Source organism: Galeopterus variegatus, unplaced genomic scaffold (genome assembly GCF_000696425.1).
Source record: "Galeopterus variegatus unplaced genomic scaffold, G_variegatus-3.0.2 Scaffold167, whole genome shotgun sequence".
Lineage (NCBI taxonomy): Eukaryota > Metazoa > Chordata > Mammalia > Dermoptera > Cynocephalidae > Galeopterus > Galeopterus variegatus.
The window spans coordinates 705,575-726,801 of record NW_007726278.1 but is presented as its reverse complement, the minus strand read 5'-3'; the positions used below and the strand labels follow the sequence as shown (position 1 = coordinate 726,801).

At 39.3% G+C, this 21,227-nt stretch overlaps 1 protein-coding gene across 1 annotated transcript in view; it reads right to left on the bottom strand.

The window, feature by feature from the left end:
* Positions 1-21,227, bottom strand: part of CLYBL (citrate lyase beta like) — a 112,368-nt gene that overhangs the window by 6,088 nt on the left and 85,053 nt on the right. The window contains exons 6-8 of the mRNA XM_008594824.1: positions 20,378-20,471; positions 18,858-19,025; positions 14,132-14,256 (exon numbers count right to left, since the gene is read on the bottom strand). Of these exons, the coding sequence (XP_008593046.1) occupies positions 14,132-14,256; positions 18,858-19,025; positions 20,378-20,471 (387 nt within the window). The remainder of the gene's footprint in view (positions 1-14,131; positions 14,257-18,857; positions 19,026-20,377; positions 20,472-21,227) is intronic.

Below are 21,227 nucleotides of genomic sequence, written 5' to 3'. Positions count from 1 at the left end.
GGCAACGGATCGCAACCCTCAGTGTTGCCCCCGTACCGGACCGGGGACCGGCAACGGGATTGCAACCCTCGGTGTTGCCCCCGCGCCTCGCTCAGCCAGTGAGCGGGAACCGGTCTGTATGTGGGATCCGAACCCTCGGGCGGGAGCACCGCCGCGCTTCCCAAGCAGCGCACTATCCAGTGCACCACCGGGCCGGCCCTCTTCTAGCCTTTTGTAAATGATGCCTTTCTCTTATAAGGCATCCCCAAGCTGCTAATAATGGAATTTTCTTAGGTTAGCCATCAGTCATCCACACGCCATTCATCCATCGAGGGTGGACTGGGCAGCGTCCTTGTGTCAAGCACTGGGAGAAACACTTGGCATAGAAAGAGGAGTAAGACTCAACCCCTGCCCTAAAGGAGCCTACAGTTTGCTGGAGACAGAAGAAAAGAAGGAGGTGCCACAAAATGCAACAAGAATTAGGGAAAAGGCCAGTGTGGTGAGCACAGAGGCTCTGAGGGCTGCAGTGGCTGCCCTGTCACCAGCCGGGCTCATTGTTGCCCGTGTGTGCTGTTCACACAAGTGTGATATTGTGTACCCGCAGCCATGCCCCACATTCACCACAAGAGTCGCATGGAGCTCCATGCACAATGGGCTTTTAGTCAAGTTGCCGATTGTGTTATCTGTTGTAATAAATCACTGGTCAGTCACGTTGGCACATCTTACTAGGCACATGCCTGTGATGTCAGACTCCTGGAAGTGATGGGCAGTCACCGTAGCACACTTGTTATCTGCATGGGAAGGAAAACAATGACTAGTGGGCTGTGGTTTTCCTAACACCTCGGTCACCGCCCGGTGATAAGACAGGCACTGGAATAACATTAACTTTACCAGGCCCTAAAGTTCTTCATGGGAGAATCCGACTTACTATTTGATGGCCAAAGTGGTGACCGTGATGACAGCAATGTTGACAATACTAGTTGTATCTACGGGAAATATTCATATATTCTGCATTTCTGGCATTAGTACTAGAGAATTTTCTTTCTCTAGAATACTAAAAGAGTAATTATCTAGAGGCCACAAATTGATCTAATTCTTTCCCTACTCTGTTTTCAAGTAACTTCTTTGGGCATTCAGGGAGTTCTCTCTGGCACATTCCGATGATGGGATTGCTGTGACTCCCTAAGAGAGGGATTTCTCTGTCGGCGTTAATGATGTTTGAGTACAGCTGTCATAGTCTTTCTTTTTCAGGGTGACACCCTTTTCCACTGTGGTGCTAAGTCTTTTCCTTGATGAATTAATTATTAATCTCACAACAGTTCCCAGTAAATTCCTAAAACTTTTAGTCAGTGTTGGCCATTATCAAATTTCTCTTTAAGATCTTGGCTGTGCCCTCTCCTTGCTAAATAAAATCTCTCAGCCCCAGCCATGACCTTCTGTGATATGGCCCTTCCTTACTAACCAAGTCAGCTGCTCCTGATACTCCTCAAAAAAGGGGGAGGACAATGCTCCCACAAAGACCTTCTCATGGGCACCGTTTCATTCATCTTTCTTCCCTATTTTCCAACCTATCCCACTTGGAGAGTCTGTGGACAGGCCCTAGGGTGGCCTTGGCTCCCGCACAATTTGGTTGGGACATTCATTTTAAGGATGTAAGTTTGGTTGTCAGCACCCAAAGCTCAGTGTGGAGGCTGCCTGGCTCCTAGGCTGGCTAACACAGGTCTTGTGGGTAGAGTGCCAGGATGTTCTTTGGGGGTTGCACTCTTCTAACAGGGAACATGCTGTTACCTTCCTAAAGCAGATCTGATGCGATCTCCACTTACTTAAATCTTGCCTTGGCTCTCTTTGGACTTAGAGTCAAGGGCAGTCTCTCTAGCAGGGACCCCAAGGCTCCCCGTGACAAGACCAGGCCCTGCCCCTCTCCCAGCCTTGTCTCCTGCTAGTACACTGAGGCCCCCATGTGCCAACACACACATACACACAACACACATACACACACACACAACACATACAACACACAGAGCACACACGCATACAAACACCTCTCCACCTCTGCTGTATGCTCCGTTCTCTGCTCTGAAGGCCCTTTCCCTGTCCGGCAAACTCCTCCTGATGCTTCAGGATGTCAGAATATGTCACCTCTGGAAAGTGTTCCTAGGCCTCCCTGGCAGAGATCATCTCTCTCCTCCCTTTCCTTATACAGCCTCCTTTAGGACAGCCCTTGTCCCTCTACTGTAATTCTTTGTACACACTCCTGTCTTTCTCACTGTGCTGTGAAGCCCTGGAGGGTGGGGCCCAGCACCCAGCACCAGCACACGCAGCTACTCAGGAGATGCTTGGTGGATGCTTACCTGACAATGGTGGAAAAAACGAAACAGACAAAGCAGAGGAGCAAGGCCAACCTGATTGCGTAGGGAGGCACAGTTTTGATAGTTGGAGATTTGGGTCATTTTTTTCTTTAATTTTGGACCTTAGGAAGGGACTGTGGTTGTCTGTGCAAAGCTTTGCTATTGTGCGTGACTGCTGGGTCCCTAAGTGATCAGGACATGTGCAAAGAGATTCCATCCCAGTTGGTCCCAGGGGCCTGGGGCTCTGCCTCTCCCCCACCATCCAGCTGTGCAGGAGCTCCTGGCTCACATCTGTGACCATCAGCTCATTTGCCATCCAACATGGATTCAGAGCCTACTGGTGCCTGGCATATGTGAGGCACTGGGACTTACTGAAGCAGGGAATAGGGCACACGTGGTCCCTGACCTCATGGAGCTTCCAGTCTGATGGGGGAAAAGGTATTAAACAAACAACTATAGAAATGACTATATCCTTGCAAGCGAGCATGCACGCTCGAAAAGCAAGGCACAGGGTAGTAGAGGAACACTTAAGAGGGGACCTAGCCTGGTCCCATGTGGCTTCCTTTGGGAAGAGGTGTTTACACTGCAGAGGGCGGGCTGCAGCTAACTAGGGGAAAGGGGCTGGAGGAAGGAGGGAAGAGAGACCAGGGCATCTCCTGGTTCTGGGTGGCCTGAGCTGGTGACTGGGAGAGTGCTACGAGAAGACAGAATCATCCCTGGTCCCCATGAGGCTTTCCAGCTCCTCTCTAACCCTTCTGCAAGTGCCTTCTGTGCCCCTTGATTTTCCCTCATCTGGTAATATTCACTAGTCAGCTGGCCAACACTTGCTGAGCCTCCAATAGGACACAGTGGCTGACCTCAAAAATTGTACAGTAAAGTTGGGTTGGGGTCAGGTTAACTCATGCAGATGGCCTAACAGTTAATGTGCAGGCGAGTACGTCACATCTGTGGAGCTACAGAGAGAAGGTGCCATCAAGATGGGGGCAGTTGGGCCAGGGAAGAGCTTTGAAGAACAGGTACTTTTAAAGTCAGGTTTAGAAGGTCAGGGATGCCAACGAATGTCAAGAGAGGGGCGTGGGGACCTGCGAGACGTACAGGGGAGGAAGCATGTGTGGGGCTGGCTTTCTCTGTCTCTGGCCACCAGTGACTCAACAGATAAGCAAAATGAAGGAACACAGGATGAGATACTGGATCTTTCTCTGGATTGTCTAAGAGGTTTCTCTAGGGCATAAAAAAAGGGAGCCTAACATAGCCTAAAGTAAAGCAGCCTGGAAGAGAGAAAACATTTTAAAATATTGGTTCTGCTACTCATTAGCTGCTTGGCTTTCCTATGACTTCATCTCTACCAGATGAAGCTGGTCTGAAACCCGGTGGAATCGCTCTGTTCTTGCTGCTTGCACTGGCAGGCCCAGATTTGCTCCCTCCTGGACCCCGAGGGAGGAAGCTGAACCACCTGTTTCCTTTCCTTTATTCTGGTCATTTGCCCTCTGTCCAGAGGTGGTCTGGTAACCAATAACGGGAAAGCTAGGAGCGCGCCTAGCCCAACTCAGCCTTGCTTGGAGTGGGACCATCATGGACAGGTTGGCCCAGCACTGGCCCTCTGGGGGTCCAGGGGAGGGGGCAGAGATAGGGAAAGAGATGTCATTTCCCGTTGAGGAAGAAATAGGAAGACTCCCGTAGCAACTGTAGCCATACACTAGTTAACTATAGCCTTCAGTAAGCCCTAGAATATTAGTTTCCAAACTGAAAATTGGACGGCGATATTATTAGGAAGACCCATTCCCACCACCCCGAAAAAGAGGTTTTATTTGATAGTACTTTATATGATCATAAAATATTTTCAAAGACATTTTCTCACTTGTAGTAGGGAAGGCGTGATTATTTCAGTTTTACAGATGCAAAAACTGGGCTCAGTATCAGTTAACCTTTTTAAGGAACTTATGAGAAGGACAGGATTCAAATCTAAGGCTTTTCACCCCAAGTCACCAACCCTTGCACTAATCAGTGCACCCCAAAGTGGTTGATAACTCTGGCACCTGAGATGATTATAGAAAAATACTTTTAGTAATAAAAAAATTTTTAGTATATATTTACTTTGTATATGCTACATATTTAAAATTTTTATTTTGATGTAGTTTATAAAAAGTAACTAGCACACCCTAACTGCTATTTTGGAGATATTATTACTTGTGATGAGGGTGATAAAAGTAATCCACTACAGGTAATGTGCAGATAAGCAAATATCTGAAAATGCAGCTTTAACAACTGAATTTGGGAAAAACTGAAATGGAACATGCTTTCATCCTTAGTTTTTCTTGAAAGCTTTAACTATAATTTTTATGATATTGAAAATACTAAAATAAAGTAATATGTGAGTGACATTTTGTCTTAAAAAAACAAAGTATTTATTAGGAGGACTGAAGGAAGTGACATTTGATCCTCGCATATGCTTACGAATATCACTAACCATTTTATAGATAAACATCTTTGAAAATGGTCATGAGGATAGTAAAAGGCTATTACCAAAGACCTGGGATATAAGGAACTTTTTTTTAACGCTTTAAATTATAGTGATAATTTTATAGATATTTTAATAGTATTTTGAATTAAAATTCAGCCACCATATACTCCTATGGCCAGATAATTTACAGATGCTAATGTATCTCTACGTGAAATTTCTAAAAGTTCAACTGAAGTCATTCAACATGGACAACAATTCACATTGTGCTAATCTGTCACTTCCACTATCACTGGAATTCAGACAGATGATATGCCCTGGTCTTTGATGGGAAGCTCTTTAAATGATTCATAAGAATATAACAGTTGGAATATCTGAAGGGGGTTGGTTTTGCACATGATTGGGGTGTGCAGGGAGAATTTGGGCAGGAGCACCACGCTGAGCTGCTGGGGAGGGCCCCTTCAGCCCCGCCTCAGAGCACAGGAGCAGAGAGGCGGTGGAATGCGGGGGACCCTGCACCCCAGGCAGCACCGCGGATTTATTTTCCAAGTTCTGAAAGGTGGAAAAGCCTCGAGAAGCTCCTCCTTATCCCTCCCATCCCTTCCCCCGACTTTCCCCTGTAGCTCTCTGGCTTTCCAAACCACAGAGCCATCAACGGGGAACGGAAGGGAGGCCCTCCTTTGCTCCCGGTGCCGTCCACCTGCCAGGTCAGTGCTGGCCTGAGGGGATGCAGGGACCATCTGCTCCACGCAGCCCCCTCTGTGACTTTCCACCAAACAGAAATAGGAAACTTTCCAGGATGGGCACATTCTGAGGGGGTATTCAGTAGCCGGCGGCTGGAGCAAAAGGGTCACAAAGATACATGGAGAGAAAGGGTCTTGCTTTTCTGGGCTCCCCTTTGAGGCAGCTTGATGTGGAGGTGAGGAATATGGTCTTTGGGCTCAGATGCACCTGAATTTGAAGCCAGGAATGCCTTTTCCTAGCTGTGTGATCCACAGCAAACAAAGTTACCTTTCCCTGCCTCAGTTTCTTCATCTGCAAACTAGGGATGATAATACCCCCCTTGCAGGGGTGTTGTGAGGATTAAGATAATGTATGCAATGGCCTGTCACATAACAGGCTCTCAGTAAATGGGAGCTGTTACTGCTACCACCACTGCCACAACTGTCACCATTGCTGTTTGGTGTTACTGTCATGACTGCTACCGCTACCATTACCAATACTATGACCTCTACTCTGATCACTATCACCAATACCACGATCACTATATCCGTGGTCACTGCCACCACCATGGCTACTAGTACTGCTACTGTTATTCTTGGCCAGAGATTATTTAGTTCCATTTTATCACAGCAAGGCCCAGTGAGCACGGCATTTGAATTATAACAGGATTTTATGATTTCAGAGGAGCTTTAAGAGCTTGAAGAGTTTGAGAACCATCCTTGTTTTTGAAAATACAATGAGTAAAGGCAGATTCATAACCCCTCTAAACTCTTATAAATCATAGATTTAGCCATCTCTTTAAGAAACTAGACTCAGGGGTGCTATATATTTGGCAGAGCATCAGTATGAAAACAAATTTTCGAAGAATTTAATAATTAGAATATCAGCTGGAAGAGATACTAATCAAATGCAGATGATCTGAAATTGGGGTCCCGGCTTCTACCACAAAAGGAGGTACTGAAACAGTGGACAGACTTTTTCAGCAGAGGACGGACAGGAAAAGGAAGAGGTGTAGCAAAGACGAACGGCCAGATGCGTTTGTTAAAAAGGGGTAAATTCCTTGGAACGTGGAAGTTGCATGGATATAAAATGAATAGACAGCATTAGCATTTTGCTTTTTAAAAAGGGAGCATGAAATTATTTAGCTTTAGCCCTACATAGGACATACAGAAATTCATGTGTTGTACTTGGTAAGATTAATTTGGGACTTTACCATGAATTACAGGAAGTCAGAGGAGAAAAGCAAAGCAGGTTTGGAAGATGGATTTGGCAGGAGCAAGGCAGGAAAGGTCAAGGCGACTAAACAGTAGGGAGGTGAGTGTTTGGGTCAATTATCTTAATATGTGACTGGTACCAAGTCGTCTACTTGCCCAGATGGAGGGTCTCGGTGGACCAGAGCCATCCTTACTTCACAAACCGATAGAGAAGACTGAGGATACCTTCTGCTTTTAAAAATACTTCTCAGAGCCTACGAAATGTAGGCAGCAAGATTTATCATAAAAAATACTCAGGCAGAATGATCAGATAGAATAGACAAGTCTTTATTTTAAATATCTTTTGATAATTTAATCAAGCCAAGTATGCCACATAGAAAGCTATCTATTGAGGTGAAAACAATTGGATTTATAAGCATATTGAAATCTAAAGGAGTTTCCACACTTGCCAGCACATTGGACTTTGTGCTTACTTTTCTGGATTTTTTTTTTAATGGCTTTATTGAGGTATGACTTGCATACCATAAAATTTATCCACCGTAAGTGTATCATTTGGGATTTTTTAGCAATTATATAGAGTTCTGCAACTATCTTCTCCATCTCAGATTTCTTTTTGAAACTAGAAATCTTGTTTCAAAAATTTTTTGAGTTTAAAAACCAACATAAATATATAACAGACCAAATGTTTAATATTTTTATTTAATTTCAAATATTTCATAGCAAATTTAAGCTGCCTATGAGAGAAGCAGATGATGAATGCCATTTTACAGCAGTTTGCGGCTAAGACCAATGATACTAAAGTTCCTCAATTTCATACACTGTAGGCTTATTCTTCCTTTGGAAAACAGATTTAAATGAACTAACATGAACTAGAAGATACTTTGAAAGATTTAGTAAAATACTGATACATTTTTCAAAATACAATTGAACAATAACTGATGAAAAAATTTTCTTTCAATTTTTCTAAACAGCAGCAAAAGGACAGTATCATGTACACATTGCTAAAAGCACAACTAATAATTTATTTCTAGCACTGTCAGAAACCTGCAAAACAATTAGACAAATAGTATTTACTAAATGTGTTTCTTGTTCCTGTTTCTGTCCAAGATACTGCAGCGAGGTATGTGCTACAGAAGAGAGTTCTTTACTGTCTCCAGCAGTGGAGAGAAATGGCCTCAGTAATGGAAAAAAATAGAGAATTATAGAAATGCTTGATTTATATTTTTAAGATTCCATTTACCTGCTTTTAATATAGAAAATTATGACAAAATTCTTTAATAAGTACAACAAAAATTTTTTTAAATGCTCTGACCTTCTCTATTATAAGCGGTTAAAGGAGAGAAGGCAAGAGATGGCGGTGGGGTGTAGAGATGATATGGTGAGAAAGAAAGAGATTTAAAGAAAAAGAGGAAACAAAGAATTCATGGAAAGGAAAAGGCGGGAGCAGGAGGAAAGTTGTACGCAGAAACACCCACACAGACCACACGTGGGAGAAATACGGTAAGAGGAAAAGAGAGAGGACGGTGTCCAAGGAGTACAGTGATCCTTTCATGGCCCTTGCTTGGATCTTGCTCTCTCAGACGTTGAAAGTGATGGTGAGTTTGTGCAACCACAGGCAGAACTGAAAACATGACTTGGGGACCTAGCCTTTGAGCGAGATGAAACTGAGCTTTGGGCTAGATATGCCTCTTTGCCAAAGTCCCCAGTCTTGCCCTGGCAGCTTCCAATCTACGTTGGGAGACTGAGCGAATGATAAAGAGTAACGTGGAAGGGGATTTGCAATGAATGGAGCCAGAAAGCCTTCCTGGGGCCGGGCGGGTGGACAAGGCAGGGCAGAATTGCGAAGGAGGAACCGTGGAGGGAAGGACAGGGCTTCTTGGCTGCGGAGGCTGAGAGCACAGGTGATCTGTGTTCCTTCCTTCCTCATCAGTTTCTGCTCATGTCCCCTAAGAGATATTAATGGGAACTACCTAAATTCACACTTTAATTGTGACTGAATACTTTTAAGGTTCTATCTAGGTTCGGTCATTAGCATGGGTATTCATTGTAATCCAATTGAAACCACGTTGATGCTAACTATGCTCATAACTTTACTTACAAACTGAGTCCTGAATTCTGTCACAGCTCTATCACCACCGTGGCCATGAGTGACATTGGGCAACTTCTGAACCCTTGCTGGGGTTCATTGTATTTATTTGTAAACTAAAGGGATTTCACCAGAAGATTTCTGAGATTTCATCCAACTAAAAGAATGACAGTTTTTAAATTGAAATTGAGCTAAAGAAAAAAAAAGTCTGAAAAAATGTAATATAAATTTGAATAAAAAAATTCGATTCAAATATCCTTAAGAATGTAGTTTAATTAAGGCCAATGCACTTTTAAAAGCTATCAGATTTAACCTACATTTTAAAAATTCCCTTATCCTCAATTGCCACTAAAAAAAAAAAAAAAAAAAAAAAAAGGAACTAGATCATGATCAGCACTAGGATTTAATTACCTTGCTTAAATGTTTAAAAACTAGCAATTTGGTGTTAATCAAACCAATCTTAAAGTAATCATTGGCAGACCCTAAGCTTTTTTGAACAACTGGACTTTTTAAAGTCAAAATTATGGCAGATAGTTTTAAAAATACTTAATGAACAAGGAAATAAAAAGAGAAACGCAATTACTAAAAATCTCAGAAGCAGAGTTATGTCCCTCCATCTTTCGTGTTCACTAGAAATGACTTGGTTCTGACTTAGCGTTCCTGCTCACAAATAAAGGGGAAGGCTGTGGGTGGTGGGACGGGTGGGTGCCGGAGGACACACTGTCGTCTATTAGTGGAATCAACTCTTTCAGTTGACAAAGACAACAACCAAATCTTTAGATGGTTTATTTGATCTGTGTGAAAGAGTGGCAGTGGGATTTCTGGCACTTGAATAAGCGGAAACAATATTTTTGGCTAGAGAGACTTCTCCTGAGTTCTCTCAGGGAGCCTTCTAGAAGGCCATCTGGACCAAACAGTATTTCTTTTGTAAAACCCTGCATTTGGAAGCACAAATGAAAGGTGTGTGTGCCACAATCAGATACCTATGAAAATAATTTGCTTTCAACGTTTGGGTGAGGGAGGATTCATTACTCTTTGTAAATTTTCTAGATGAAAAGACTTAAACATGAAGAAAAAAATACTTTTTTATTTCTTTTTTTATTAAGAGATAAGATCCCAATTTATATTCCAGTAAAAGATGTGCTTGTTAATGTATATTTATTAATTTGCACTTTTGTTCTCTCATGAGTGAAATTAGAATGCTTCAGTTATGTGTGATATTTACAGTTATGATGTCAGGTAGTGACTTTGTTTTTGACCTTTATAATTATTAATTGAACCTAGATTTTAAAGATGAATACTTCCCCCCTCCTTGGTCTTTAGTTAGCTTGTGAAGCTATAATGAATGAAAAATACTGAAAAAGTTAAACTAAATCCTTCCCAAACCAAATAATGCATTTACAGCAATGATATGAATCAAGTAGAGTGTTTGGAAAGCTGGAAATGAAGCAAAGCCATATTTGTAGCTAGACACGGCAGAAATACGAATGCTCCAGCAAAGTACCTTTAAACACCTATCACAGCTAACACATTTTGCTATTCCTTTACTTTTCTGTTAGAGTCTCCATTTGGAAAGAAATGGTAAATTCTTACATTAAGATTTCCTGTGATTAGTGATCATTTTTAAAAAGCAACTGACTGTTTTCGTTAGCTGTCATTTTTGCCTGAAGTGATGAATACAGAAAGAGAAAAAAATTAGCACTAAGTTCATCATATACATGTGAAAAAATACACAGTATCATACATACTTGAGTGTACCTATGTTATATAACTATGTATACTATCATATGTATTTATTTATATACAAATTATAGTTTCTATTGATATAAATTAATATTAAGTAGTTATTCGCTTGAGATGTTTACAATGATCCAATTTTCATACTATATAAAATTTTAACTTGATAAAGAACTGTTAAAAATCGTATTTCTTTAAAAGCACTACTAAATTCAGTTTTCAGTGGAGAATTTTCAATATTATTGGAATCACCATTACTATGAAAAATGACATCAAAAATGGAATTAACTTTTAAGAAAATCCTTTATAAATTTAAAATAAATCACATGGTGGTGATTTATCCAGGCTAAAGTATTATACCAAAGAATTTGAAGCTGAAATAATTAATGATACACAGATTATATCTCAAAATACATTTTTCTAAAAGGATGGAAGAAAGAGTCAGTTTGATTAATATCGTGGATGCAGACCTCACAAATAATGTCAGCTAAATTCAAAATATTGTAGCTTATGAGAATTAAAATAGGAGCACAGATTATATGGCAGGTTTAAACGTTTCCCAACAGATTTTAACAACAGAAGATAACTTTGAATCCCTAATGTCAGTCTATAGCCCTAATTCTTCTTAATGGGGACTGTTGTGCCAGGCACAATTCTTTAGCCTGAAAATATCTTTCAATTTCCCAAAACAAAGCAGCCACAAGTATCACTATCTGCCAAACAGTGATAGATTACATGAGCTGATAATTATGTTTTTAATTGTAAAGTGGTTTTCACCTGACATTACACTAAGGGGGTCAAACTTTATTTCCTTTGAACTTCTAATTAAAATAAAGCAAGCAAAAAAATTCTGTGATGCCAAAGACTGACCCTAATAATTTACCTGCTCATGACCTAAGTATTCCATGAATTTTGTTACTGAAAGAGGACAGGAAGAAAAGGTAGAACTTTTATTTTATAATAATAAAAAGTATTATTATTACTAAAGAAAATGCAAATGACCCAGTATTAAATGTGAACTTCAGCTGTATGCTTAGTCTTTTGGGCAGCATATAACTTAAGATGGGAGCACGAAGAAGGAGAGAAAAGCAAAGATAAATAATTTTGTCTCATTGGGTCATTTCTACTTAAAAGCATACTTGAATGAAATTTTCATCAGAGGGGGAAAAAAAGGTCTTTTAGGAATTTATGAGTGTCTCCCTAGGACACAAGCCATCAGTTTCCCCTCTTTGAGAGAGGCTTCTGTACTTTGGACAAAGTATCCGAGGGTTCATGTTTTCATCAGTGATTCACATTTGAAATAAAATAGATTAGATGTTTGTTGGAAGCAATACTTTATACACTGAGCAACCTATTTATATGAAATCTTTACAAACAGAACCCACATTATTTAAACCCCAAGATCCCCTCAAGACCCAGAGTCACCTACCTGCAGATCCAATTTTTGTGACCAGCCAGTTTATAGGCAAAGTGAAAGAAACATGCTAACTGGATAAAATAACCATATGTCCCTACTGGAAGCCCCATTACTTGAATCATTTCAACCTTGCTAGACAAAGCACCAGGAGAATTTGCTGTAGGAAATAAACCTCCACGAATGGGGCAGGGAAGAAATTACCTAATAGTTGGTGTCCCCTCTGCTCTAATTTCTACGGTTCTGTGTTAAGAAAAGCCATCCTGCCACACTGTTGTGAAAGCTTATGCCCCAACAAGAGGGTATTTCTTATTAAGAAGAAACAGTTCTGAATTTAACATTTAAGTTGCCATCATCAAAAGGCATGGACAACTTCGGGACAATTTTCCCCAAGAACAATACTTTCAAGATTCAATGGAAAAGGGTTGTTTTCCTCTTTCAAGAACTTAAGTGCCAGGAAAAGAGTGTGGTTTTGGTTTGACTTTTGTTTGCTGGCTCCTGAAATTTAGGATAACCTCTCTCATACCCCTAACTGCTTTCTTTGCATTGCAAGTGGCCTCCTTGAATGCCATCCAACGTGAAACCCAGTCTGGATGGTAAATGGAGGCAGTGCTAGCCCAGACTGGAGTTCTGCTCTGTCTGTCATTTCAATGGTCCACAAGGAAGCGTTTAGCACATGCATATCCACAGCTGGCATGAGGTACATAGCAGAGGTGCGGAGCAGTCAGTGCGTGTGTGCGTAGGCAAGGACACGAGAGAGGAGAGTACGTGGAGATCCTAGTGTATAGGAATGAAAGAGTCCACGTCTCTTCTCTCTGGGTAAATATCTCTGTTTATTCATGGGAGATCTTGACTTTGGGGTTAAGATAGAGAAATGGACATAAAATACAGGGTCAACTGAAAAGTATTTTTCTATCAAATGCATTATTTTTCTGATGGCCACTGCTGTTGTGAAATGTACGGATGCTATTTATAATGAAATTGGTATAAGTCCAAATTGGATGTTTCCAATGTAACATATTCTGCCTTTGGATATTAAGTGTGAATTGGTGCAAAAATGAGCCTGCCTGCATGTGAGTGTGAGCATGCATGCATGGGAGGGTTGAGGACAGCCCTTCATAGGGAATGACCCATTTAACATCGTTACACACTTTCGCCAGTCCTGGGATTTTCAGGTATTCTTACTACAAGGAACACTTTTCACATGGATGTCACAGGTTCACCAATGAAAATCAGGTTTTTTCTTCCTTTTTTTTTTGTGGCAGGGGGACATTTAGAACCTTAATAATTTTCCAATATTCTTTCTCTCCTAAGTAATTTCGCATTGTAGGTATCAAAATTTCACTCCTTACAGAAGTCACAAGGCTGAGTTTAGAGATTACCTTTAGGATGGATTTATAAATGCAACTTTCCCTCCTATCCTCTTAAAAAGAGGCAAACGGTATTATTGCAAATAACCTTTAAGATAATTAACTGACAATGCTGCAGCTAGCATAAAATCTTCCTTCAGGCGACACCTAATTTAAGTGTTACTGGCACAAAGTGGAGACAGATTGTGCATTACCACTGCAATATTTACATAGCAGAAACCCACAGAGCAGGAAACGCGAGGCTCAATGATGCACTAAATTAGGAACAACCGTACTCCAGTGTTAATTTGCTTTTCATTCTATCCAAATCTCAGGTCCAGAAATTGGTACAAACACGTATACAACCTCCCACTCTTAAATGACTAAACGGGGGGAGATTTTTGTACTCTCCCCCCCATATTAAAATAACTTGAAATTTATTTGTTTTCTCCACAAGAACCATTTGGTCAAACTGTGTTTATTTCATTACAACTTGCTCTCTCTTTGATCTAAAATTATTGTCATGTGTATGCTGCACCAAAGTATACAGAGAAAAACTAAACAGCCTTCTCCTATTTTCTCTAGGGCTGCCAATGTACTTTATGAAAAGAATAAAATGAGAGACGTGACAGTCAGTTAGTGAAATATCTAGAAACACGGGCAGGGCAAATCTACCTTCAGCAATTTTCTCCCTGATGAATGTTGTTCTCTCTCCCACCCCCTCAACAGTGAATTTTTAAAAACCATTCAAACAATTTTTTTTTTCATTCTTCCCCACAGTATTTTAAACATGCTTCACCCAAGGCATTAACAAAACATTTACCTTCCCTAATTGCTGATGTTCTTTAAAGGCAGCAATCAGCTCTTCAGCCCACTTAGTTTTTTCAGGGGAAGGAGAAAACTGCTCCTGGACCACCGCAATTTGGTTAGGATGGATCACTTGCTTACCTACAAGCAGATTAATAACACAAGAACCACAAAACAACAAACAGATGTTCAAACAAAATGTTTCCACCATGTGAGGTTCCTGAATGCCTCACAGACTGAATGTTAAATAACTAATTTAGAACTTTCTTAAAGGAAAAAACAAAACAAAACAAAACCTGCAATCAGGCAGGCTTTTCCAGAATACCACATAAGAACAAATAAAACAATGGAAGTAATTGTGTTTCCGATCCTTTAGAAATGCCACCTTAGTGCAGATAATCTCTCATTTTTAGTTACAGGTGGATTGACTAGGCAGCTCGCTGAATAACTGCTTTGGCTGGGATTTTAAGGATAATGTCTGCGAATTAGAGCAATTATTTTGAATTAAAGCAGAAAAAAATTAAATTAGAATTCTTTCAAATTTTATAAATTGTCTTTTTCTTATTTTGTAGGATTATGCCACCTTCCACAATTTCTTCTGGAAGTGGTCTGTTGGTTTTCATAAAGCTTACAGAAGTAGATGTTACGACCATATTAACATCAAATACTGTCTTACAATAATATATTTAATTTTCTTTCTTTTAGATGAATATAATGTATAATTTCTAACCCCTAAAAAATTGCATTTCAATGAAAATATTTTATTCAGTACTGTAAAGTAGAAGGCAAATTTGAACACTGTGGCCTCTAGATTACTCCATTAAAGTTTTTTTAAATAAAATAATTACGGAAAGTTTCTCTATTTAAAAACATATCCAGATTCTCCCTTTTGGCTTGCAGAATGAAGATTGGGTATTTCCCCCTTTATAGAAGAACCTTACACATCCAGAAGAAATCCTATCTCTGTAGAAATATCTTCCAAAAAGATTTATGATTATTTTTGAAGTTTGAGGATTTTAAATAAAAACATCATACAAAGATAAGAGTCACAGGACTCTGTGAAATCATGGTCATTAAAAAAACATTTAGCAATCAGGGAAGTTTGGAATCTAATCAGGTCATTAATAAAATGCAAATTAATTTAATGTTATAGTAATGATGAGATATTTTATTACATGATAAAGTTATGGACATATTTGTCTCTTTAAAAATGAATGTACCTTTAATGATCACTTACTCTGCTAAATATATTTGTTGGTCTATCAATTTGCTTTGCTTTTGAAATAATTGTTTTAACATTTAGCCAGTGCAAATTATGTCCTTGATATTTTATAAAATGTAAATTCCTGTTATTGTCATTACTCTGTTGTCAGAAAGAGGAGCAATGTTTGTAAAAAATTTTTTTAGTGTTTCATGAAAAGGTTCATATAAGTAAATATAACAGTATCTTTTCTTTACAATGGCATAATTAAAACATCTTCACATTGCTATTTCATTCATTTTTGTTAGCATATGAGTAAAACATTCAAAAGCTATATAAATAAAGATGCTTTAAATTATTTGAGGGATAATTTCTAGGAACAAATAACATGAATGATGACAAATGAGGGCTTTTTTCAGTAGCAGGTATTGAGATTATATAAGTAATCTAATACTTGTTACTATATTGTTAATAAAGTATGTCAGTTCTGGTAGTCATTTCCTACTAATTGTTACACCTGAATTTCATAATTTATGTACATAATTTACACTGATGTGTAAAAAGCCAGATTTCACGGGAACTTCTTGGTATAGGTACTATAATTTGAGGAGCAAACATAAAATACTTAAAATACTGTGCAGTTACTGATGGCTTTCAAGTACCTATCTTATGGCAATGAGGCTAATTTTAAGAAAGATATGTGTTAGGTTTTAGAAATTCCTGAATATTCATATGTAAAGTTCTCTTTTGTTGCATCTTATATATTTTAACAACTGTATAACAGATTTTAATACCATGTGGGAACGAAGCAAATATTTTATACAGAAGAGTTGTTATTGACAAGTTACTGAGAGGGTGCAAAATTGGAAGACATTAAAATTTATGACCATGAAATCCTTTTTACAGTACCACTTGATATATCATGCTTTAAATCAATACCTGTCAAGTCTTTTAGGTAACTGTATGATGGTGTCATTTTTGTCTTCTACAAAAGACTGCAAAAAAGAAGAAAACCTATAGTGCTTCATATTTATAATCTATCTTCTCAGCATGTAGTACTGGAGTAACTATAATGACTAAGTCAGCTGTTAAAGCTGTATTCCAAGATTTAGTTTTGGTTTCTTTTTATAAAAAAATTCCTAAAGTTAATGGCCATTTATACAGCCAAAGTATTGATTTAAAACCATGTTACATGGAGTATGACCCCATGAAACAATGGCTGCAGAAGAGAACCCATAGCACACTGTTTGGTGCATGGCTAACTTTTTAAAACTGCAACTCATTAAAAAACACATAATTTTAAAAGGTACAGAAAATTCTTATAGCAAAGACTCAGTCTTCCTTACCAGTGTTATGGATAGCACAGTACTTTCATTGGGTTTTAAACCTTCCAACCACCTAGTTCAGATAGGGTATGCATCTCTCCCTTCCTTCCCCCCCACTTCCTTCCTTCCCCCATTTCCCCCTCTCTTCCTTTCCTTCTTTCCTATTCTTTTCCTTCCTTTCCTCCCTTCTTACGTGAAGTCCAAGGTATAGCAATTAAATGCAAAACAATTAGGACAAACAGATCATGAGTGGTCTAAAATGCTCATTAAAAAAGCATTTATTTTTGTAAAATACTACAAATAATCTCATATCTTTATTATCAGATTAATTACCTTTTATTGGTATGTAGAAATATAACTGGGACAACAAAGACCTCCTCTCTAAAAATTGGAAAATGGCTATGAAGTGTGGCTTCCTAGTTTGCCGCCTCGATCACTTGAATATATAATGGGCTGTGTGCCCTCTGTGCCTCCCGTTCTCCTGCTTCCATTTTTTTTGTGATTTAATACTCCCTGTTGTGGAGAAACAATAGTACCAGGTTCATAAGCTCCTCGTGCTGAGTTGGGCACAGTCTAGACGTTTAAACCTGATTTGAAAGAGCTCGTCTTCCACAATTGAATTAGGGACCAATTTAATTCAGTCCTGTATCTTGGAGGAACTCTCAAGCTCCCTTAGAAATTCTGGAGCAAACATTTACCCCAGAGGGGGCCAAGGAGACCCAGGTTATCCTGAGTGATGGTGACAGAGGCCAGTGTCAATTTGGTGCTTTCTACTTTTTATTGAATTAGTTCCCATTTCAGAGCAACCTCTGGCTGCCTGGCAGCCAGTGCCACACATTTTAGGCCAACAACATCAGGGTCTATTAGATAGATTTCATGGAGTTTTTCTCCAACTTTTCCATTTGGGCCACATCCTAACCAGTCATTGGAAAGAGGCAGGGACAAGCACAACCATGTGGATGTGGCAAAGGGACTCCTTTCTTTCTCAAATCACTCTTAAATATAGGGAAGATTCCTTTATTAATAGCTCAGATAATTGAAAAACATTTCTCTATAAGGGATCACACTTATTTATTTTTAAAATTGAGGAGAATCATCTTTATTTTAGCTCTTTATGTTAAAAACACAAAAACAAGTGTCAGAGCTTTATTTAATTCTAATATAACATTAAAATTGCTTCTTAAGTCTTTCAATTTTATTTTGAGTTAAATCATCATCCATTAAGATGTCTTTTACCAAATTTAAGGTGACTTTATGAAACATTTCTTTCAGTAACCTCTAACTAGATACATTTTGAACACGTTTTAAAAACGAATGTCAGGATGCTTGTCTCTTTTCTGTATTATTTGGGTACATTTGTCATATTAATATTTTTAGGACTTTCAATGCAAGACAAATAGGAATCAAAGAGCTCAATGGTGATTGTTTCCATGATTGCCAGCGTGTGTGTGTGTGTGTGTGTGTGTGTGTGTGTGTGTGTGTAACTGCACACATGTGTTTATGTATAGAACCCTACTGTGGTTTTAAAAAAATAGATTTCTGTTGCAAGAACACAATTTTCGGTTGCTCCCCTGGCTCATGGGGATCTAAGCGGTCGGGCATTACCAATCGGAAGATACTGCCTGTGCCCCAGACTGGAGTGTAAGGGACCTGCTGATCTTAGTGCCAGCCAACACCCGTAGGTGTCACCAGGTTCACAGACACTTACTGGGAGGTGGGAGAGAAAAAAGGGGCTTGAAGTGGCAGAAAAACAAAAAATTAGTTTTGAGTGAAAAAACAAATTAAAGAAAATATCGCCAAAATTTTTTTAGAAATGACTTAATATTTTGAATATTTTAGGAAATTTTTCTTCTACCTGTCAACCCAAATTCTTATGGCAATTCACTCAAAACACTTCTGTAACAACCTCATCCCCTCCCCTTAGGTCATCCAAAACTGCAATCAACACAATACTTAAGAGGACAGAAAAAAAACCTATAACTGATATAAAGAGAAACTAAAATGAGTGAGTTGTTTTTTGACTTGCAGAGCCAGTGAAAAACATGACAATTTGTTTGGCAGGTTGTTGCCCTGCATGGCTTTTTCATGTTTCAAATAGTGGAATAAGTATATGAGATATCTGATGGCATTAGAAACAGTAATTTCTGGTTAAAGTTCTATTCTTCTGGAATGTTTGCTAATGTAGACACTGATTTCTAAGATATCAAGAATCATACCAGTGAAGCCCATTGCGACTCCTTCTCTCGACTGTCGGAGAAGCCCGTCTACATCCCGAAAGTCAATGTACACCAGATCTATGGCTTGTAGACCAAAGGCCTTTGCGACGACAATAATCTTTTGTCGGGCATAGAGAATATCCTGGGTTTCTTTACTACTTGTTGCACCTGAAAATAGGATGTTGACAGAAAAAGGAGGCTTTAACTTTGGAAACTGAACCCAGATATTTATTATAAAAACTCAGTTTGTAGAGACATCTATGTCTCCCTGGGAATTGCTTCCAGCAAAACAGTTATTCAAATATAAATGAAGAGAGGGATACGTGGAGGCAAAGGTAAGTCTCATCATATGTGTCTATTGAACTGGCCGGGCATCTTGCAATATAATTACTTCCACATGCATTAAGAAAAGGCCCCTCCCCTTCAGGAGGTAGAGTCAGGGTCACAAGTACTCCCGATATATTTTTGCCTCTTGTCACTGCTATGGAAGTGTCAATCCAAAGACAGCACCAAAAAGGTGGCCCAGCAGCTGTGCAGGGAAATGGTTAACCTCTCCCACCGAGCACAGAGTTGCAGTGTTGTGGTGGCACTGCCCTGTCCTAACAGAGGTGCCGAGCCAAGTACTCTAAGCTTCAGCATCTGGAGGGAGAACTTGGGGGAATGCAAGGACACATGTTGAGAGAGGCAGAAAGTGTCACTATGCCTTCTGTAGCCCACTGAACTGTCAGATACTCAAAAGTCTCCTGGAAAGACTGATATTAAAATAAATTTCTGTTTTTCACCCTGCAGGCAGATGGGTGTCACTGTTTATATTTGAACCATGACACTCACTGCTCAAGGAAAGTGCCTGTCTTCAGGTCCCTAGGACTGTGCTTCTGAAAATGCATTCTGTGGCCTTGGCCTCTTTTCTGGATGTCCTCACAGTCTCTAGTTGCACAAACACCCAGACCAGAAGCACAGTGCTCGAGGGACGGTGGAAATCAGTGAAAACCAGCATGGTGTCTCAGTAAATAGTTAATAATCAGAGTGCTGAAATATATTTTAAGAGAAATTTAAGGCCTATTTAAAATAACATTTACATACTACATGTAATGTAGAAAATAAGCCATTAATGCAAATGTGAAATTGCCTTAAATTTGTGTTACAAGCCTAGACAGCCCTCAGACTGATGTGAAAACAAAATACTTAAGCAACAACGAGGTTGTTCACATAATATATTTATTAGGAGTAAAGTAGATGCTGTATACTCCTGAACACGCCTGGGGCTGCAACAGACTTTTTATTAGTTATTTTATAAACGAACAGAAGAAATAATGTAGTGTTCTGAAAGAGGACGGCTACGAGGCGTTCTAAATTACCAGGAAGTATTGTCTATTCTGTTGTCATGAAGAACCATTGTCATGGTTGGCAAATATACATTGTCATGTAAATGTCCAGTCCCGAGGGGCAAAGTAAAAATATACACAGACATGCACAGAAAGAGAGAGAGAAAGAAGGAGAGAGATAAAGGTCTTTGATACCTATGCTGGCTCGAAAGTCTTCTCCTCCAAAAACAACCGCATCTAGAGATAGACCTACTCGAGGCCCGATCTTTAGTGTTTCTTCACACACTGCCTGTAAAAGAGCAGAACAGAACCAAGTCTTACAGAAACACATGCACTGAAGAGAAGCGTGGTGCATTTCCGTAACAGAACACTACTGTAACGCAGTACAGTTTGGCTGAAAGCCGTCCTAAACATGTAGCCCAAATTTCCCCCTTTAGATAGGTATTAAATATTGTCTACGATAATGATACTGTTTGTATTTGCTTCACCTAACGGATTCTATGAATACAATTATTACCACATATCAATATAGTTACAATGTTCAAATCATAGTGCATCCAATTTGTAGAGAAACTTTTGAGTTAACTCATTTTGATTGTACTGTAAGTTATTTATATTTTTCTAAAATTTGTTTTTGCTTTAAGAGGCTCTCAAACAATAAACATAAAACCATAGGACAGGAGGAAGGAATTTTTAAATCAAACTAATTGGATTATTTGCCTTAGGATCAAGTAAATGGTCTCAGGATTAAAGACATATAATACAAAAAGCTACAAGTCCAGAGGGGAAAATAAAAATGCAACAAGTCACCCAAGATGTGTTAATAAAGCACCTTCGACATTTATATACTGAAGTCGAGATTAATAACATTCCTCATAGCATAACTGTGAATCTCGGAAGGTGGAGAGACGTTATATGTGGGTGGGAAAGAAATGAGGGACCGGTGGGGACACTGTTGATTAATTTCAGGCGTTGTAAGTGCTTCTAAGTAAGTTATGGAATAAAATGGTGAAACGGTGCTTAAAATTAAATCACTGTATGAATC